Source organism: Amblyraja radiata, chromosome 6 (assembly GCF_010909765.2).
Source record: "Amblyraja radiata isolate CabotCenter1 chromosome 6, sAmbRad1.1.pri, whole genome shotgun sequence".
In the NCBI taxonomy this organism is placed as follows: domain Eukaryota; kingdom Metazoa; phylum Chordata; class Chondrichthyes; order Rajiformes; family Rajidae; genus Amblyraja; species Amblyraja radiata.
In genome coordinates, this window is record NC_045961.1 from 88,893,180 (window position 1) to 88,911,649 (window position 18,470).

Consider the following 18,470-nt stretch of genomic DNA (forward strand, 5'->3'; position numbering starts at 1 on the left):
GTGTTAATCAAAAGATTAATGGTGGAAATGGTGCTGATGTATTGTCAGCTAACTAGAAGCTCTGATGAAAATCTGAATGTGCAGCTCAGTGGCAGTAATCAGGTTACTGATTGCAAATATTTCCAGAAAGGTTGGATTTTTATTTTGAAGTGTAGAGTACCATTCACCAAATGGCGACACTTTATTGCCAATGTATGCGGAGTCACTTTCCTGGAGCTTTCTTCTAGTGAGACAGTTCTGGGAGCTGGGGAACTTGTGATTTTAAGGAAACAAAATATTACTGCTGTGCAACCACTATATGCTTCTGCCTAATTTAATTTAGCTCGATGTCACTACAAAAGTGAGGGAAGCACAGATATAGATCGCCATGCAGACATCTCTTGACATTTGTGGACAAGATCTATTCCAGTGCCAATAGCCATTTTGACAGCTTAATTTCATTTATTCTTTCATAACTTGACAAAATAATGTGATATTTAAAATAAATCACTGTCTTCTTCCAGAGGCAGTCTAGTATCTACTCTTAATGGAGAACAAATTTTACAAACTCTAATCCCTAATGCTGACTCCCTTCAATTAGCTTCTAACCATCTGAGAAAACATCAGTGTCATTGTTAGTCAAGATATGTTTCAGGCCTTGTACCCATTTCATTGCTAATGCCATCCAGTCGCACATCCAGAACTACCTATCTCTTGTAGGTGTAGGAACCTGTAGGTCTGAAGAAGGTGTGGGTCTGAAGAAGGGTCTCGGCCCGAAACGTCACCCATTCCTTCTCTCCAGAGATGCTGCCTGTCCCGCCGAGTTACTCCAGCATTTTGTGACAACCTATCTGTTGCTGGAAACCACAGCCCAACATTATCCAGTTGTAGTATCAATTATTCCAATCCCGCCTGGCTGACCTCGACATTTTCCTGTCATAAACATGAGTATATTCAAAACTCTGCTGCCTGAATCCATATTTTCAAATCTCTCCACTTACCCTTACCCTTCACTATTTCCATCTCTACCACCCTCCCAATATTTGTACCATCCCAGTTCCAGCTATTAAGCATCCTTAAATCCAATTTCTGCACCATTGTGCTTTTTTTTTTTGATTTTTGGATGCTTTCTGGATTTCCTTCCATGATCATCTCTTTCTTTCATCTCTCCTTCTTTCTTTCCTCAAATTTATATCATGATCCAGTGAACTTTGTATAGAAATCGTATTAAAGTTGCTGTATAATTGTGAAGTATTCATTATTGATGTAGTCATGGACAGATAAGACAGTCCATGAGGCATATCAGAGGCTTTTAGATGGCACATGGAATTATGGATATGTATTACATAGAAACATAAAAAATAGTTGCAGGAGTAGACCATTCGGCCCTTCGAGCCAGCACCGCCATTCAATATGATCATGACTGATCATCCAAAATCAGTACCCCATTCTGGCTTTCTCCCCATATCCCTTGATTCCCTTAGCCCTAAGAACTAAATCTAACTCTCTCTTGAAAACAACCAGTGAAGTAGCCTCCACTACCTTCTGTGGCAGATAATTCCACAGATTCACAAATCTCTGGATGAAAACGTTTTTCCTCATCTCAGTCCTAAATGGCCTACCCCTTATTATTAAACTGTGACCCTTGGTTCTGGACTCCCCCAACATCGGGAACATTTTTCCTGCATCTTCCCTGTGCAATCCTCTAAGAATTTTATATGTTTGTATAAGATCCCGTCTCATCATTCTAAATTCCAGCGAATACAAGCCCAGTCGACCCATTCTTTCATCATATGTCAGTCCCACCATCCCGGGAATTAACGTGGTGAACCTACACTGCTCTCCCTCAAGAGCAATAATGTCCCTCCTCAAATTAGGAGACCAAAATTGCACACAAGGTGTGGTCTCACCAGGGCCCTGTTCAACTGCAGTAGGACCTCCTTGCTCCTAAACTCAAATTCTCTCGCAATGAAGGCCAACATGCCATTACCTTTCTTCACTGCCAGCTGTACCTGCATGCTTACTTTCAGTGACTGATGTACACGCAAACCCAGGTCTCGTTGCACCTCCCCTTCTCCTAATCTGACACAATTCAGATAATAATCTGCCTTCCTGTTTATGCCACCAAAGTGGATAACCTCACATGTATCCATATTACACTGCATCTGCCATGCCTCTGCCCACTCACCCAACCTATCGAAGTCACCCCCCAGCCTCATAGCATCTTCCTCGCAGCTCACACTGCCACCCAGCTTTATGTCATCTGCAAATTTAGAGATGTTACATATAATTCCCTCGTCTAAATCGTTAATATATATTGTAAACAACTGGGGTCCCAGCACCGAGTCTTGCGGCACCCCACCAGTCACTGCATTACATGCAGGCAAAGGTGATTAATGTGACACAGTGATGGAGTAACTCGGCAGATCAGGTCGCATGTGGAGGGAATGGATAGGCAATGTTTCAGATTAGGACCCTTCTTCAGAGTTCATCGTAAATCTGGAGATTAGTTTAACTTGGCATCGTATCTGATACAGACATTGCGGGCCAAAGGGCCTGTTCTATGCTATACTCTATTTTCTATGTTCTATTTTCTATGATCAATAAGGCACAGAGGCCCTCTGGCCCTCTATGTCCATCCTGCCCATGTTCCTATCTGGACTACTATGCCTTGGTGTTTTACAGCCTTCCATGCCTTGGTGTTTCAAGTACTTGTCTTGATGCTTCTTCAATGTTGTGAGATTATCTGCCTCCACCACCTCTTCAAGAGGTGCATTCTAGATTCACCCCATCCTCAGTATAAAAAAAGCCTACCTCTGAAGTCCCTACTTACAAGACCTAGGGACTTTAGGTCAGATCAGGGGGAGATCCCCCTGCCACGGGTACCATGTAATCCCGTGCTACCTGCTCCATGGTCGGATAGTCGGCGACTAAACCGTCTCCCCCACCTGGTTTGCCAGGTGAGCAGGGGGCTATGGACCCCCAGCAGGACCAAAAACAAGACCTGTCAAATGGCGGATGAGCTTCTAGCGAGCCAACGGTCATCCACACTTCAGTAGAAGTTGCGATCACTGTCGTACATAGCATTGTAAGGAATGATGATAAAGCACACACACCAAAATCCTATACTTCCAGCTGCGGAGTCCGCAGGAACTGGAGGACAGAGATGTGTGGTGCGTCCGTCACCGTTCTCGTTGGAAACCAGCACCACTGCGTCGCTATTGGTTTCAACGATGATAAATGAATGAATGAACTTAAATGAGAAATGCACCAATTCAGGCAACATCCGGGTGAATCTCTTTTTATTGAGACCAGGCACGGAACTCGCTATCAAAATATGGAGGGGACCGGGGGACAGGGGGGACACAATTTTTTGGCGGTCGCACGCGCATGCGCACACTCACACACACACATGAGCGAGGCTTCGGAGGCTCAATCCAGCGCTAAATGCAGCTCAACTCTGCCTGTCTCGCCGGGTTAACCTACAAGCCCTGACTGGACTGACGGGATACTAGCGCTGCTTCTCCGCGCTGGTCATATTTCCCGCAAGCCCAGGCAGGTTAACCTGGTGGGACAGGCAGTTGAGCTGGGTTTAGCGCTGCTTCTCTGCGCTGGCTGTGGGCCTGGGAGTACAGCTCGCATCTGACTCCCGACCTCTCTGGCCACCCGTGGGGGGTGGCACTCGGGTGGGGACAGGACAGCGCCGGAGAGCTGGCCGAGATCGATCCTGGCTGTGGATGAGGCGCAGGTCTGTGCCATGTCTCCCTCCTCCATCACCGCACTCTATCCTCAGTCCCACTCCTCGCTCCTCCAATCATCGTGCTGAATCATCATGTCCATTGCCTGCTGACCAACGTCTCTCTCGTCGAATCGGCACCCTCGTCCCACCTCCACTGTCTCGCGGAAAATGGAGATTTTAAAATCCGGATGACAAAAACTTGGGGGGGATGTCCCCCACCTCTCAAAACATGTGGGGGACGTGTCCCCTCTGGCCCTCCTGGGTTTTCCGCCCCTGATTGAGACTGCTCACTGCCGTGACACTAGAGGGGAATAACACCAGGGACTTATTGTGGAAAGGATATAATTTACTGAACACATTTAATATTTGTGACAAAGCGTAGAAGTGGTACCATATGGACAGATTTGTTTTCTGCTGGAAATATATTTGATTCAGATTGATAGTTTGAAGTTCTTAAAACTATTTTCACAAAAATGTTTTTATGTGCTACCAGACCACAGAGGAACGAGTCCAACTGGCTGACATTCGCCCCAATAGGTGGTACCAGTTTCGAGTGGCTGCCATTAATGTTCACGGCACACGGGGATTCACAGCTCCCAGCAAACATTTCCGCTCTTCAAAAGGTTTGTATTATTTCTTAACTCTCTCACCAGCCCAGTGTTTGGCGAAGGATAAAAGCTGCCTTCATCTATTCACTGAAACAAAGTCTCAAAGCAGGTGGAATTTCCCAGACTAAGCCAAGTACCTGAAATAACTGTGGTTTCTGTGGTGCATATAGTTTATAGTCTAGCCAGAATGGAGCATTCTTTTCAGCTGTGCTCATAATCCTCAGTAAATCTAGAATATACAATGAAAACCATGTGGTCCTGTTATTGTCTCTGTGAATTCCACTGTTAAACATTAACCTTTACAATACTAGTGAGTCCAGGAACATTCTTGATTTCCTGGTCCAACAATTATAAAAAGATTTAATTTCATAAACTTTGACGTTGAAATAATTATATTACAATATCGAAACAGTTGAATTTCAATTCCTTATAATTGACACGAACTGTTTAAAAATTAATTTCAACTAAACATTTGTAACACTTGCTAGACTGCTAATGAGGGCAGTTAATCCTATAACAGGTGGAAAAATACTCCTTGGCTAGCATCAATATCCCTGACATTATAAACGACCTCTTCTCTGATTAAAGGATTGCTTTAAATTCAATGCAGCTAGCAATAAAGTAAGATTTAAAAAAAATCATGTTTTGACAGATATTATTTGACCTGCTCCACATCAAAGAAGTCAGTCTACATTGAAAATCTGTAATATGTCCTTTTAGAATCGATGCATTGACATTATTTTCACAGATATTTGGTGCTCATGAATAAATATATTGAATCCAATAAGTTTAGATTTATTACTGTTACGTGTATCAATATACAGTGAAATGCTTTGTTTTGTATGTGTCCAAACAGTTCAACCATTCATAAATACAATTTAAGTCAAACTCAAGTACAATAGATAGAGCAAAGGGGAAGGTACAGAGTGCAGAATATGGTTTTCACCAGACTGATTCCTGGGATGTCAGGACTGTCTTATGAAGAAAGACTGGATAGACTTGGTTTATACTCTCTAGAATTTAGGAGATTGAGAGGGGATCTTATAGAAACTTACAAAATTCTTAAGGGGTTGGACAGGCTAGATGCAGGAAGATTGCTCCCGATGTTGGGGAAGTCCAGGACAAGGGGTCACAGCTTAAGGATAAGGGGGAAATCCTTTAAAACCGAGATGAGAAGAACTTTTTTCACACAGAGAGTGGTGAATCTCTGGAACTCCCTGCCACAGAGGGTAGTCGAGGCCAGTTCATTGGCTATATTTAAGAGGGAGTTAGATGTGGCCCTTGTGGCTAAGGGGATCAGAGGGTATGGAGAGAAGGCAGGTACGGGATACTGAGTTGGATGATCAGCCATGATCATATTGAATGGCAGTGCAGGCTCGAAGGGCCGAATGGCCTACTCCTGCACCTAATTTCTATGTTTCTATGTTTCTAAAAGGTGAGCACATAGAACAGGATTAGACCATTTGATCCCTTCAATATAGGTCTGTTATTCAACGCTATTTTTCTGGCCCGTCCTCAATTTCCTTGATTCTTCTAATACCCAAAGATATATCAACTAATAACTGATCCTCCCCAGTACGCTGGGGTAGAAAATTCCAAACTTGACCAGGTTTTGAGGAAGTAATTTCTCCTTATTTCCATTGCCTCTTATTTTGAGAAAGCAGCCTCTTCTCCAAGATACCTTTTGTATTGTATTGTATTCAATTTATTATCATTATCTCATAAGAGACAACAAAATGGATTTTCCTTACAGTCAAGTAACATAAAAATAAATAATAAATAAATAAAACATATTTTTAAAAAAAGCACAAACACAGAAGTCCATGGCGCAACATAACCCCACAGTGGCACCAAAGTCGAGGAAGGTACCATAGTCCAGCCAGCCCCCCCGCCGATCTTCCCAGATGTTCACCCGTGGTCGGGGCCTCCCGAGCACCCGCAGTCGCCGCCACGGGGTTAAGAACATCCGGTGGCGCTGGGGCTAGCTGCCTGCAGTCCGGTATCTTTTTGTTTTTTTGTTATGTTGAAGTGCGTTTTCTGTGTTTTTTTTAATGTCTTTATGTGGGGGAAGAGTGTACGGTAAGGGGGATACCGTCCTTCAGTCGCTTCCTGGAGAGGATGCGACTATTATTCAAGTCGTGTCCTCGCCCCACCCCCCACCCCCAGCGGCCAGTCAGGAGAAGCGTTCTCTGAGGTTGAGGTTTCATTTTTCTAACCTCTATAGAGTAGGGAACTATCCAACTCAACATCTCCACACATGCCTGTAATCCCAGGACCCAATCTGTTGAAGCTGTGCACTCACCCTCCCCAACAACAATCCCTTTTTCTTAAGTAGGGAGACCAAAAATATCCAGGTGTGGCCTCAAATTAATTACGGTTAAAAATAACTTTACCCTTGCTCTCAAATCATGTTGCACTAAAGGCCAACAAACAATTTGCCATTAATTGTCTGCCGCAGCTGCATGTTCCCATGTGCACAACCACATTTCCCAATCACTCACTTTTAAATAAATACTCAACATTCCTGTTCTTCGGGCTGTGTAAAGTAGTGTTTGATAGGATATTAAAGTTGCAGAGCCAGTGCTCTTGTCACCAGCAATCACATCGATAATCATTCAGCATTAATGAAGGCCAAAGATGAACTTGAAATGCGTTATTACTTTAAGTTTGTCGGAGAATATTGGCGTTATTTTTTTAATTCAAATTTCAGGGCACAGCCACTAATTAGGGAAATATTTCTTCTCTGCATTATATCTGACATAACTATTGATTTGTATTGAAAGAATGTGTATGATCACACAAAATGCAAAGCTAAAACTCCCTCCTGCCAGCAGCAATTCCCATTACTACTATAACTACAGATCTTTTCTTCTCATTAACACAGAAATCTGCAGAGGAACTCTATGTGCAGACAAGTGGCAGAAAAGTTAGGAAAGCTTTGAGTTGAAAGGGATATTTGAGCACAAAAGTTTGCATCTGGGTTTCCTTAACAGCTCTATGACAATACTTGAAAGAAATTCTAGAAATGGCATATTTGAAGCTTTGTAACATTTTCAGCTAGTCACAATTTTTCTTTCTGAAATTAAGAAGACTAATAACTCCCAATTAATTGAAAGCCTTTATCTTGATTGTTTTTGTGCCCACTAAATACATATCAATGTGCTTATGTCATTTAAGGACAGACTGTAATATTTTTGTACAATATTTATTTGCATTGATATTATATCGAAGTCTTCTGTGCATTTCCCGAAGTATCGCAAGAAAGTGAACACCATCTGACAATTAACACCCACGTCCTCCTCTGTAATTAAAACATAATTCTGACTTCACAGGCAGCACCAGACACCTTGCAGCATCTTACCCCTAGGAGCCGGGAATATTTTTGGTGGTGATTTTAATCATCAAGTCATTCACTATAAGAGTTCAACACCTTGTGGGTGTTAATTGTTAAGTAGCGTTAGCTTCCTCCATCTCCATTAAACTGGGCATAGGCATGAGGTAAATCTAATCTAGTAAAAACCTCAACACCCGTTAATATGCCTACATTCTAAAGAGGTGCACAGAGCCTATCGCTCATAATCTGCTGCTCATTTAGTATTTTTATAGACGTAAGGAAGTGCAGATTCTGTGCCATAAAAAAGACATAACGTTGAGGAGTGACTCAGTAGGTCAAGCAGCATATCTAGAGGACATGAATAGTGTACTCTTCAGGTCAGGTTCTTCTTCAGACTCAAAACGTCACCTATTCATGTCCTCTAGAGATGCTGCCTGTCCCTGTAACTCAGTGCAGTATTTCTGCTCATTTTTTCATAGATTTTCTCACATCATCGGAGGCCATTTCATCCATTGGCTCACAGCACATTCCTACTCCCCAACTTATTTCCTTGTAACCTATTATCCCTTCAATGCTCCTGGATTTACCTGCCACTCATATGCGTAAGGAACAATTTATACAGTATTAGCCTATAAACCTATCAGCACACCTTTGACATATGGAAGGAAACCAGAGGACCCAGGGGAAACCCACTTGGTCACAGGGAGCATGTGCAAACTCCACACATACAGCACCTAAGGTTAGGATTGAACCTGGATCACTGCAGACATGTGGTCTTGTCCATCTCAGGTAACATCATGAATGATATCTCTTAATCTTTCTGTACCACTTTTGCCAAAATCCAATGTAGATGGAGTTAGCTTTACTTCTATCTGAGCATCCAGCATTTAAGGTTCTGGATTAGTAACCAGCCAATTTGGCATTTGATTTACTATGAATGCGACCTAGTTGCCTTTTTATGCCAATGAACAAATCCTTCAACGTGCCTTCCTAAAGGGCCTGTCCCATTAACGTGACTTTTCAGCGACTGTCTTCGACCTTAAAGCTCGAGGGCACTCGCCTGAATAACCTCGAGCTGGATCGACCGTCAGCGATGAAACCGCGAGTCTGATCGACCGTTTACACACACACATACACACACAAACACACCGCAAAGGCAGGGGCCAGAGAAAGCGGGGGAACGCTGTCTGAAATTCACACCCGCGATGAACAGGAATGTAAAAGACGGCTGGCACAGTAACGGAAGTCCTTTAGAGAGCGCGGAGAGGGGGGGGGGAGAAGGGGAGAGAGGAGGAGAGAAGGGGAGAGAAGGGGAGAGAAGGGGGGGGGGGGTGGGAGATGGGAGGGAGAAGATGTGGAGACACTTTTAAGAAGCCAGATAACTTTTAATAAAGTTTAGCGGGCATTGAACATTACCGTTTGGTTTACGTACCTTTTTTTTCTCAACGAGCTTTACCTTCGACTACCCTCGATTACCTTCAATTGCCGTTGATTACCTACGAATAACATGCTGACCTACTATGACCTACCTCGACTAAACCTACGAGTAAAAAATATATAGATTTTTTCCATGGCGATCTTTCTTTACTCGTGGACATTTTTCAGCTTGCTGAAAAAAATGCCGCGACCTAACAGAGGCCTCGAGTACGCGGGGACTACTCTCGAGCATGAAGGAGAGTTAAAAAGACCTCCTAGGACCTTGTGTCAACCATACTGCGAGTATTAGTCGAGGGCAAACTCTTCTAAAGTCGCCGCAATGGGACAGGCCCTTAATGTTCACCAAGCTTCACTAAACGTGATCACGATTCATGTTAAATATAGTTTTCCAATTCAACTTGGCCTCTCCCTCCACTGGAAAATTAGGATTATTCACATAATCGGCCACTATAATCAGCAGCCTTGCCTTTTTCCCATTATGAAGGATAATTTTCCATTTGTCCTAATCATCTGAGAGTCTTGCCAGGGCATGTTCTCAACTTTAATGGGTTCCTCACTAATAACACCTTCTTTAACATCTGGTCACACTTATCCCATTCCATATTCGAGCAGACAGCAGCAATCCCAATATTCATGTAAAGTAAGTATAGTACCGGCATCAGGGGTTATGAGGAGAAGGCAGGTGAATAGGGTTAAGAGGGAAAGATAGATCAACCACGATTGAAAGATAGGTCAGCCATGATTGAATAGCGGAGTAGAATTGATGGGCTGAATGGCCTAATTCTGCTCCTATAACTTATGAACATATTTTTTTGACTATGAATCGGCAAAGGGAATTTGTTTAGATGTGGCATCTTGGTTGGCAAAGACAATTTTGGCCGAAGGGCCTGATTCTGTGCTGTATGATTCCATGATTTTATGCTGGATTGTTTGATCACCCACAATGAATTATGTTTGTATATAGACTAACTGATGATTATATTCAATCATCGCTAAATACATTTAATTATCTTTCAAATGAGCATAGACGTTAAAGAAAAAAATAAGAATAAATTTCAATTTGCACAGACAATTAGTGAAAATCCATTACGCAGGCCAATCTTTATCATTTTGAAAATGAGTTTTTTTTTAATACTTGACCTGTGCACTATTTAAAATTAACTCCTCATATTGTCTTTATATTTTATGTACCGTTCTGAGCCAGAACTTAATGTTGGTGGTCCTACCATTGCTTCTGTTATTGGCCTGCGTATTGAATTTTCACAATTTTTTTGTGCAAATTGAAATTTATTCTTGGTTGTTTTCTTTATTTGCTCATTTGAAAGATAAGGAAATGTATTTAGCGATGATTGAATAGAGTCATCAGTTGGTTCAAATACAAACATAATTCATTGTGGGTGATCAAACAATCCAGCACAAAATCATGGAATCATACAGCACGGAATCAGGCCCTTCGGCCAAAATTGTCTTTGCCAACCAAGATGCCACATCTAAACAAATCCCCTTTGCCCATGTTTGACCCATATCCCTCCTTGATAGACTGGATAGACTCGGCATGTACTCGCTAGAATTTAAAAGATTGAGGTGGGATCTTATAGAAACTTACAAAATTCTTAAGGGGTTGGACAGGCTAGATGCAGGAAGATTGTTCCCGATGTTGGGGAAGTCCAGAACAAGAGGTCACAGTTTAAGGGATAAGGGGGAAGTCTTTTAGGACAAAGATGAGAAAAACATTTTTCACACAGAGGGTGGTGAATCTGTGGAATTCTCTGCCACAGAAGGTAGTTGAGGCCAGTTCATTGGCTATATTTAAGAGGGAGTTAGATGTGGCCCTTGTGGCTAAGGGGATCAGGGGGTATGGAGAGAAGGCAGGTACGGGATACTGAGTTGGATGATCAGCCATGATCATATTGAATGGCGGTGCAGGCTCGAAGGGCCGAATGGCCTACTCCTGCACCTATTTTTTGTATGTTTCTATGTTTTCTATCCATGTACAGTACCTGTCCAAGTGTCTTGTAACGGCTATTCAGGGCTCTCGCTTAACTTTTTTTTCCCTGTTGCCAGCCGGGCAACCTTGGCAGCTTTCTAGGTTGCCAAATGACAGTTTAGGTGGTCATTCAAGTTGGCTTGCATGACGCGTGCGATAATGTGCTCGGACGAAGTGCGTAGTTACCAGTCGGAATTATGCTCAATGAAACATTCATATATTATTTCTGCTTCAAATAAAGTCACAAACTAAACATATTCACCAATCAAGACATGATATATACCACAATGACATGCAGCAAAATTATAATACAGTATCTCAACTCTTTTTACACATTGCAATTCATGCAATTTCTATTATTTCTTTCCACTTCCAAACAAAAATGTGGTTGGATTATTCAGTGTATGATCAACTTGTGTCAATAAATCCTGGACCTTGATAACATATATGCTTAACAATGCACACTACAGATTGATGCAAGCATGTTTTCTGTGAAGGACCGAAAATTATCATGACATGGCCATAGCATGGGTCGTTATTGCTATTGGTACAGAAATACTCTCGCTTCCCACATAATTTATTCACAACAAAATATACAGGTTGCAAGGAATTTTCTAAAGGCATTTTATGATAATAGCTGTTAAAACTGACTATACCCATCTGACAGGTTAAACATTACACTAACTAACAAGAGATGGCCAAAGAACATAAATGCAGCAAATGTTAATTCTGAAATATATTTAAAGGTGTCAAGACGCCACATTACCGGGCATTCAGATTAGATGTATGTTTTGTGAACAGCAATGAAGATACCCAGTTTGTAAGAACCAAATTTAAAAAATTTCCATCATTCCCACTTCAGAATTAACGTTAAAATTTCAACTGAAATATCTCCTGACCAAATTTCTGATGTATATGACTGACTGTAGAAGTTAAACCTGGATCAATCCAACGTATAGTTGTGAATGTTGCTCATTAAATAACTACAGTACTGATACTCCATTTTAAGAGCTATGATTTGCCATTAAAACGATTATGTAATAACGTGTCAACAGTAGCAGTGACAATCGAACACTGCGGTTTTAATGTTTCACATGTTCACAATTTAATTAATCCATCGTTATGGATTAAAACAAATAATTACTTTGGGAATTAAAACATATTTGATTGCATTCCGTTATCAAACAGTCAATGTTCGCTCTGAAGACATTTCCAGCACAATAGGGTCGGGGGGGGGGGGGGGGGGGGGGGGGAGGTGTAAATCAGTGCAGGATGAATAGATGGCAGGGGGGGGTGGGTGAGAAGGCAATCTGTGTGGAATGGATGGATTGAGGCAGGGGAATTAGTGCGTGTTGGGTGGAGTAGGTAAAATTATGAGGGGAGAGCGCAGGGGATGACAGTTGGGTTGAATGGGGGGAATCTGTGCAGGATGTATGGGGGGAGCAGTGCAGGATGGATGGGAAGGGGGGTCAGTACAGGATGAATTGGGGGACTTGTCGGATTGGTGGGGAGTGGCAGGAGAATCAATGCGAGGTGGATAGGGAGATCAGTGCAGGATGAATAGATGGGGGGGGGTAGATGAGGAGAGGAGCACACGGGATGTCAGTGAGGACTGAATAGAGGCGGGAATGGGGATCAGTGCGGGATGGAGAGGATGAGTCTCAGGATAAGGGGGGTGGAGGGGGGCGTACAAGAGAGAGAGAGAGAGAGAGAGAGAGAGAGGAAGGGGCAGAGGAGGTGGGAAGGAAGGTCAGCGCTCCTCGGACAACACCGGCATCATTGCTGCCTTGGCCGTCCCTGTCCATCGCCAAGTGCCGCCGCCAAAGGGGGAGGCAGTTGGGATCTCCTTGCCACCGCCTACCCTCCTCCGCCAACCAACAGGAAGGTGCAGGGCCGAGCGGTGCAGACGCTTCAGACAGCGGAAGGAGGCCTCCCCCTTCCTCCCTCCCTCCTCCCGGCCTCGGCGTGCGAGAGGGTTTGTTTTGAAAGCGCCGTTGGCGGAGTGGCAGGCAGCGGCTGCTATCAGAGCGGGCGGGGTGCGGGAGGAGGAGATGGAGCCGCCGTCGCCGCTGCAGCCACTGCCGTTGCCGCTGCTGCTGTGCGGGGCCCGTCATTCGCTCCGACCCTCCATCACGCCACACTTAGCATCTTTCCCATGCATTACAGCCGTCGCCGACACAAAACGTCACATTCTTTTTCTCCAGAGATGCTGCCTGACCCGCTGAGTTACTCCAGTTTTTTGTGTCTATCTTTAGTATAAACCAGTATCTGCAGTGCCAAGCCGGGCAAAATGACTCGCCGTTTAGGTTGCCCCGCGGCACTTTGGGTAGTCAGTGGCACCTGGGCAACAGCTAATTTCGAGCCCTGCTATTATGACACCTGCCTCAACTACCTCCTCTGGCAGCTCACTCGATATACTATGTGAAAAGTTGCTCCTCAGGTTCCTATTGAGTCTTTACCTTGTTATCTTAAACTTATGTTCTCTGTTTTTTGATTTTCCTACCCTGAAGTAAAATACTTTGCATTCATCCTATTTTTTCCCCTCATAGGCTTAGACAGCTCTATAAGATCACTCCTCAGCCTCCTGTGCTCCAAGGAATAAACCTAGCCTGCCCAACCTTTCCCCTAAGTTCAGGCCCTCGAGACCTGGCAATACCTTTGCAAATCTTCTCTTCACTGTTGCATAAATTGCATAATTGCATTGCCTCAGTAATGTTTTTGAACAATTATATAATTGCTAATTTTCTCTCTTGATCTATGATTATTGATTCCAAACGTGTAACTCTGTGCATTTTCCAGCTGTGAGTTGCAGGCTTTCTGTGACTTGATATCACACATTGAAAATGTAGTGCAGCATCAGTAAGTTTGCCAACATTGCATAAATACCTGGCTCAACTTTGACTGAATAGACTGCCTTTGTTCGTATGGCTTTATTCCAATCCTTTATCCCCACACCCTCAATTTTGACAATGTTATTTCCCCAATAAACATTTCCATCTGTTCCATCATGTATTGCTGAATTGGTTCCTTGCCTTTGTTATGACCACCAAGATTTTCATTCTATCCAATCTTGGACGGTTATGTTATATGATACCAAAACAGAAAATACTCTAAACAGACAGCAGGTCAAGCAGCATCTGAGGAAAGGGAGATAGGATCAATGTTTCAGGTTAAAGACTCTATTAAATCTATTTCTGTAAATGCTGCTTGACCTACGCAATTTTTCCAGCATTATCTTTTTTTTTTCCAGATTTACAGTATTTGCAGTATTATTGATTTTCAGGTTGTACTTTTATGCTTTAGCAGTTACTGGGCTTCTCTACAGTGGAGCTATCGTTTCCCATCTCAATTCTGCAGCTGTTACTGGTTTTTAATTGTGAGCTTCTCAGGTTCACGCTGCTAGTATGTCCGTGCTATCACTCAAAGCCTTCACTGGTTCCTTTACTTTTGCTGGCTATGCTTTTTCACTGTGCTATCTTTGTCGTCAGTACACCTATGCTACCTTTAAACAATGTCATCTGTAAGGTGTCTAACCTGGTACATATGAGACACAAGGAGCTCATGCATGTGGTGTTTAATTTATCATACGGTTTCTCCCATGATGTCCATTATACACACATGATGTAATATATCATAAATGATATAAGCATATTTTATATATTACAATTATGTAAATTATATTTGCTCCTATAACACCAGATGAAGGATATTATAAAGTACTTATTGCTCCAATCATCCCTGTCATTACTCCATGAGTTATTAACATGACTAAGTCCTTTGTCTGGTGTCTAGATGGATGCATATGAGACACGAGGAGCTGAAAACAAGATGTGTGTAGATATGTAGACACACAGATATGTAGGTAAATTGGCTTGGTATATGTGCAAATTGTCCCTAGTGTGTGTTGGATAGTGATAATGTGTGGGGATTGCTGGTCAGTGCAGACTCGGTGAGCCAAAGGGCCTGATTCCATGCTGTATCTCTAAATTAAACTAAAACTAAATGAAGAGTATGGCCATATGAAGCGTTGTAGAGTAGAGGGATTGAGGAGTACATACAGGAGAAGATAGAGAGGTGAAGAAGGCTTTTGACTCACTAGCTCTCTTGGATAGGTACATGGAAATTTGAGGTGAGGGCCAATGGGACTAGTTTGAATGAGATATCTTGGTCAATATGGACGAGTTGGGCTGAAGGGTCTGTTTCCATGCTGTATGACTATGACACTACACACATAAAATATGAATGTTATAGGACATATTTACATTATACTATAGTTATAGATGATTGGTGTAATACATTTTATGAAACTTTCTCCAACATAATACAACCAATTAATTAATCAGCTAGGTACTGCATTGTCTCACTGTGCAGGATTTTGACACTTTATATTTCTTGCCCTTAAATATTACCTTCAATGTCCATCCCTATAAGTACAAAACAGATGTGCTGGTAATTACAAACTTAATTCTGTAATCTCACCTACCCTCAGTTATCTTACACCTCTTTGCTTATGAAAATCTGTTTCTGTCATGAAAAATACGCTTCTTCCATTGCCATTTGAGGAAGACACAGAAAGAAAAAATACCTCTGCCTTAAATGGATGGGCCCTTGTATTTAGATAGAGTCCTCTAATGCCAGATTCTTTCATAAAAGGAGACATCCTCTCCATATTCACTATGTCAAGACCTTCTGTCAATTTCACATTTTTCTATATTATACTTCATTTGCCAGTCCTCAGCCAACTCAATTAACTGTCTGCAGCCTCTTTACCTCCTCCTCATAACTTACTTTCCTATCTACCTTTATGCCATCATCACATTTACCAACCATATATTTGGTCTCTTCATCCAAGGAATATATGCAAATGATAGAAAGTTGAGGCTCCAGCATTTGTCCCTGTGTTACACCACTGATTTCAAATCTGAAATAGACCCATTTATACCCTCTCCCCATTTCTTGTTATCCAGCCATTGTTCTATCCATGCCAGTGCATAATGTAAAGAAAATAATTTATAAATAATTAAAACAGATACTACATCCAAATTTAACTCCAAATTACAAAAACAGGGAGTATCCATCAATGCAGCCCACTGATGCCATCCCTGAGGTTTGAGAGCTGCATTGAAGGGAAAGCATGATAAATGACCAGGGCAGGGCATTGTGCAAAATACAGCAGTCATAATTAATCGGCCTGTAAAGATAAAGGCCTCCTGGATTGAGTTTATTACTTGGCAGACCACTTATTCTCAAAATGAAGTATTGTCTGGCAGGAGGCCATGTTCGTGTTAGCCTAAAACCATTTAAAATCTTATTTTCATCTGCTCATCTATTTTTTAAAAAAAGTACCTTTGCCTTCTTGAAAACCACACTGTTATTGTTAAAAGAAACACATTTCCTTAGCATGACTTTGAAGCCTTGCAAATTTGTTGGATGAGATGACTCCATGAGATTGTTGTCAGTTTAGATCGAGGGGAAATAATCTTAATCACAATCACAATAGTAGAGGAATCATTGATAGTTTCACTCATTCAAGGTGTGTTTTTGTTGTCAATGTTAGTTGATTCAAGGTTTATTACGAGCAAGGTGCAGGGATTTTGGATAACTTAAATATCTCTTTCTTAATCTTCTGATTAGCTTTAAATTGTCCTGAAATTCCTTCCCATTGACATCTGAAAGTCTTTAAAATAAAAACACGAGCCATTGTCATGGTGCATAATCCAAGACTATCCTAAATGATATTAGATTTTTTTTTTTTTTTTTTTAAATCATCTAGCTCAGATATTTGTCAACGCTTTCGTTCAGTGATATTCAAGAAGATGTATTTATCAAATATTCAAATCTGTTAATGTCATGGAACACTCAAAGAATTGTGTTCAAGGAACAGCAGATTCAACAATGAAAATTAAGTAGATTTGAATGAAATCAAACTTTTCTTGCAAAAGGACTTTTGATCAACACAAAAAGCTATGTAAAATAAAAGGAAGATTCCCCAAACAAGGCTTGGAAAAAAAATCAGCACTTTAGAATTTTATTTTGTTTGGATCATCAGTTTATCACAGGAAGATTGTATGCCAAAATAACGCAGTAATCATGCTTACCTCAGTCTCCTCAGACTGAGTCAAAGCTTGAATGAGTGATACAATCAGGTAGACTTTCAGAATTAACTATGGGATGTCCCTTTTAAAAGCAATCCATAAAATAATGAGGTTTACTTCAACACATTCCTGCATTCAATTACTGGAGGCTAAATTCATGATAAGATTAAGTTAATCCTCTTATTTTTCTCTGTAGTGAATAGATTACCAGACTCCTGAGATTTGAGCTCAACAACACTGATTGATGGCTTGGAGGGTTTCTCCTGTACCCAGTAGTGATCTGTGATCTAAGCCTTGAAGCTTTTCAGGAATTCTGCCAGTTTCCCACCATAATTCTAATAGAAAAACGGGGCAGACATGACTGTGCCATTTCTAGTGTGCTTACTTTGTAAATCGGAGAGGTCTGGGGGCTGGGGATAGAGGTTGGCAAAGCAAAGCAAAGCAGTGTCAGAGGCAAAAGCCCCCTAAACAGAGAGTTTTCAAAGGCTGGGAAGAGTCCTGACACTTACAAGTCTTAAATGTGTTTATGTTGGGGCAGTGATGCTGCTAAAATAACCTTTGTGCCTTCATCTGAGACACAGAGAGAGAGAGTGAAGTGGACAGAGAGAGGGAGAGTGGTTGGCGTGGGCAAGTAGGGCCTGTTTCCACACTGAATGACCATGACTCTTTATAACTCTGTGCCACACTCTCAGTGAACCCAATAGAATCTGGGAGGTAGACACAGTGCTGGAGTAATTCAACGGGTCAAGCAGCATCTATAGAGGAAAAGGATACTTTCAGACTCCTGACCCAACTACAGGGTCACGACCTGAAACGCCACCCATTCCTTTTCCTCCAGAGATGCTGGCTGACCCGCTGAGTTACTCCAGTACTTTGTGTCTATCGTTCGTATACTGTAAACCAGCATCTTCAGTTCTTTGTTTCTAGAATCTGGGAGGTTCAATCTTGGAAGATACGAAGGGATCATGTTCCATAGATTTTGCCTTCCTTATAAAATAAGAAGTCTCACTCCACTGACTAATGGGTACAGGTCTTCAAAACTCAAGTAATCAATAGATGAAGCCACAGGATGGTCACTGTGAAGATTATTTTCTGGCAGTATGGAAATTCACTTTCTGATTGGGGCGGCACAGTGGCAAAGCGGTAGAGTCGCTGCCTTACAGCGCCGGAGACCCGGGTTCCATCCTGACTAAGGGTGCTGACTGTATGGAGTTTGTACGTTATCCCTGTGACCTGTGTGGGTTTTCTCCAGGTGTTCCAATTTCCTCCCACACTCCAAAGGTGTACAGGT

The 18,470-nt window shown here is 42.1% G+C and overlaps 1 protein-coding gene and 1 long non-coding RNA gene across 5 annotated transcripts in view; one reads left to right on the forward strand and one right to left on the reverse strand.

Annotated features, from left to right (window-relative positions):
- anos1 (anosmin 1) overlaps window positions 1–18,470 on the forward strand; it is a 183,852-nt gene that overhangs the window by 136,265 nt on the left and 29,117 nt on the right. For all 4 annotated transcript variants that reach the window (XM_033023158.1, XM_033023159.1, XM_033023160.1 and 1 more), the window contains one exon: window positions 4,212–4,341. In XM_033023158.1, coding sequence (XP_032879049.1) covers window positions 4,212–4,341 — 130 coding nt within the window. The remainder of the gene's footprint in view (window positions 1–4,211; window positions 4,342–18,470) is intronic.
- Window positions 1,423–13,664, reverse strand: LOC116974561. Its single transcript, XR_004412389.1, has 3 exons — window positions 13,603–13,664; window positions 2,809–2,817; window positions 1,423–1,433 (listed from the first exon to the last, which is right to left on the reverse strand). It is a non-coding gene; the product is annotated as an uncharacterized LOC116974561 (long non-coding RNA).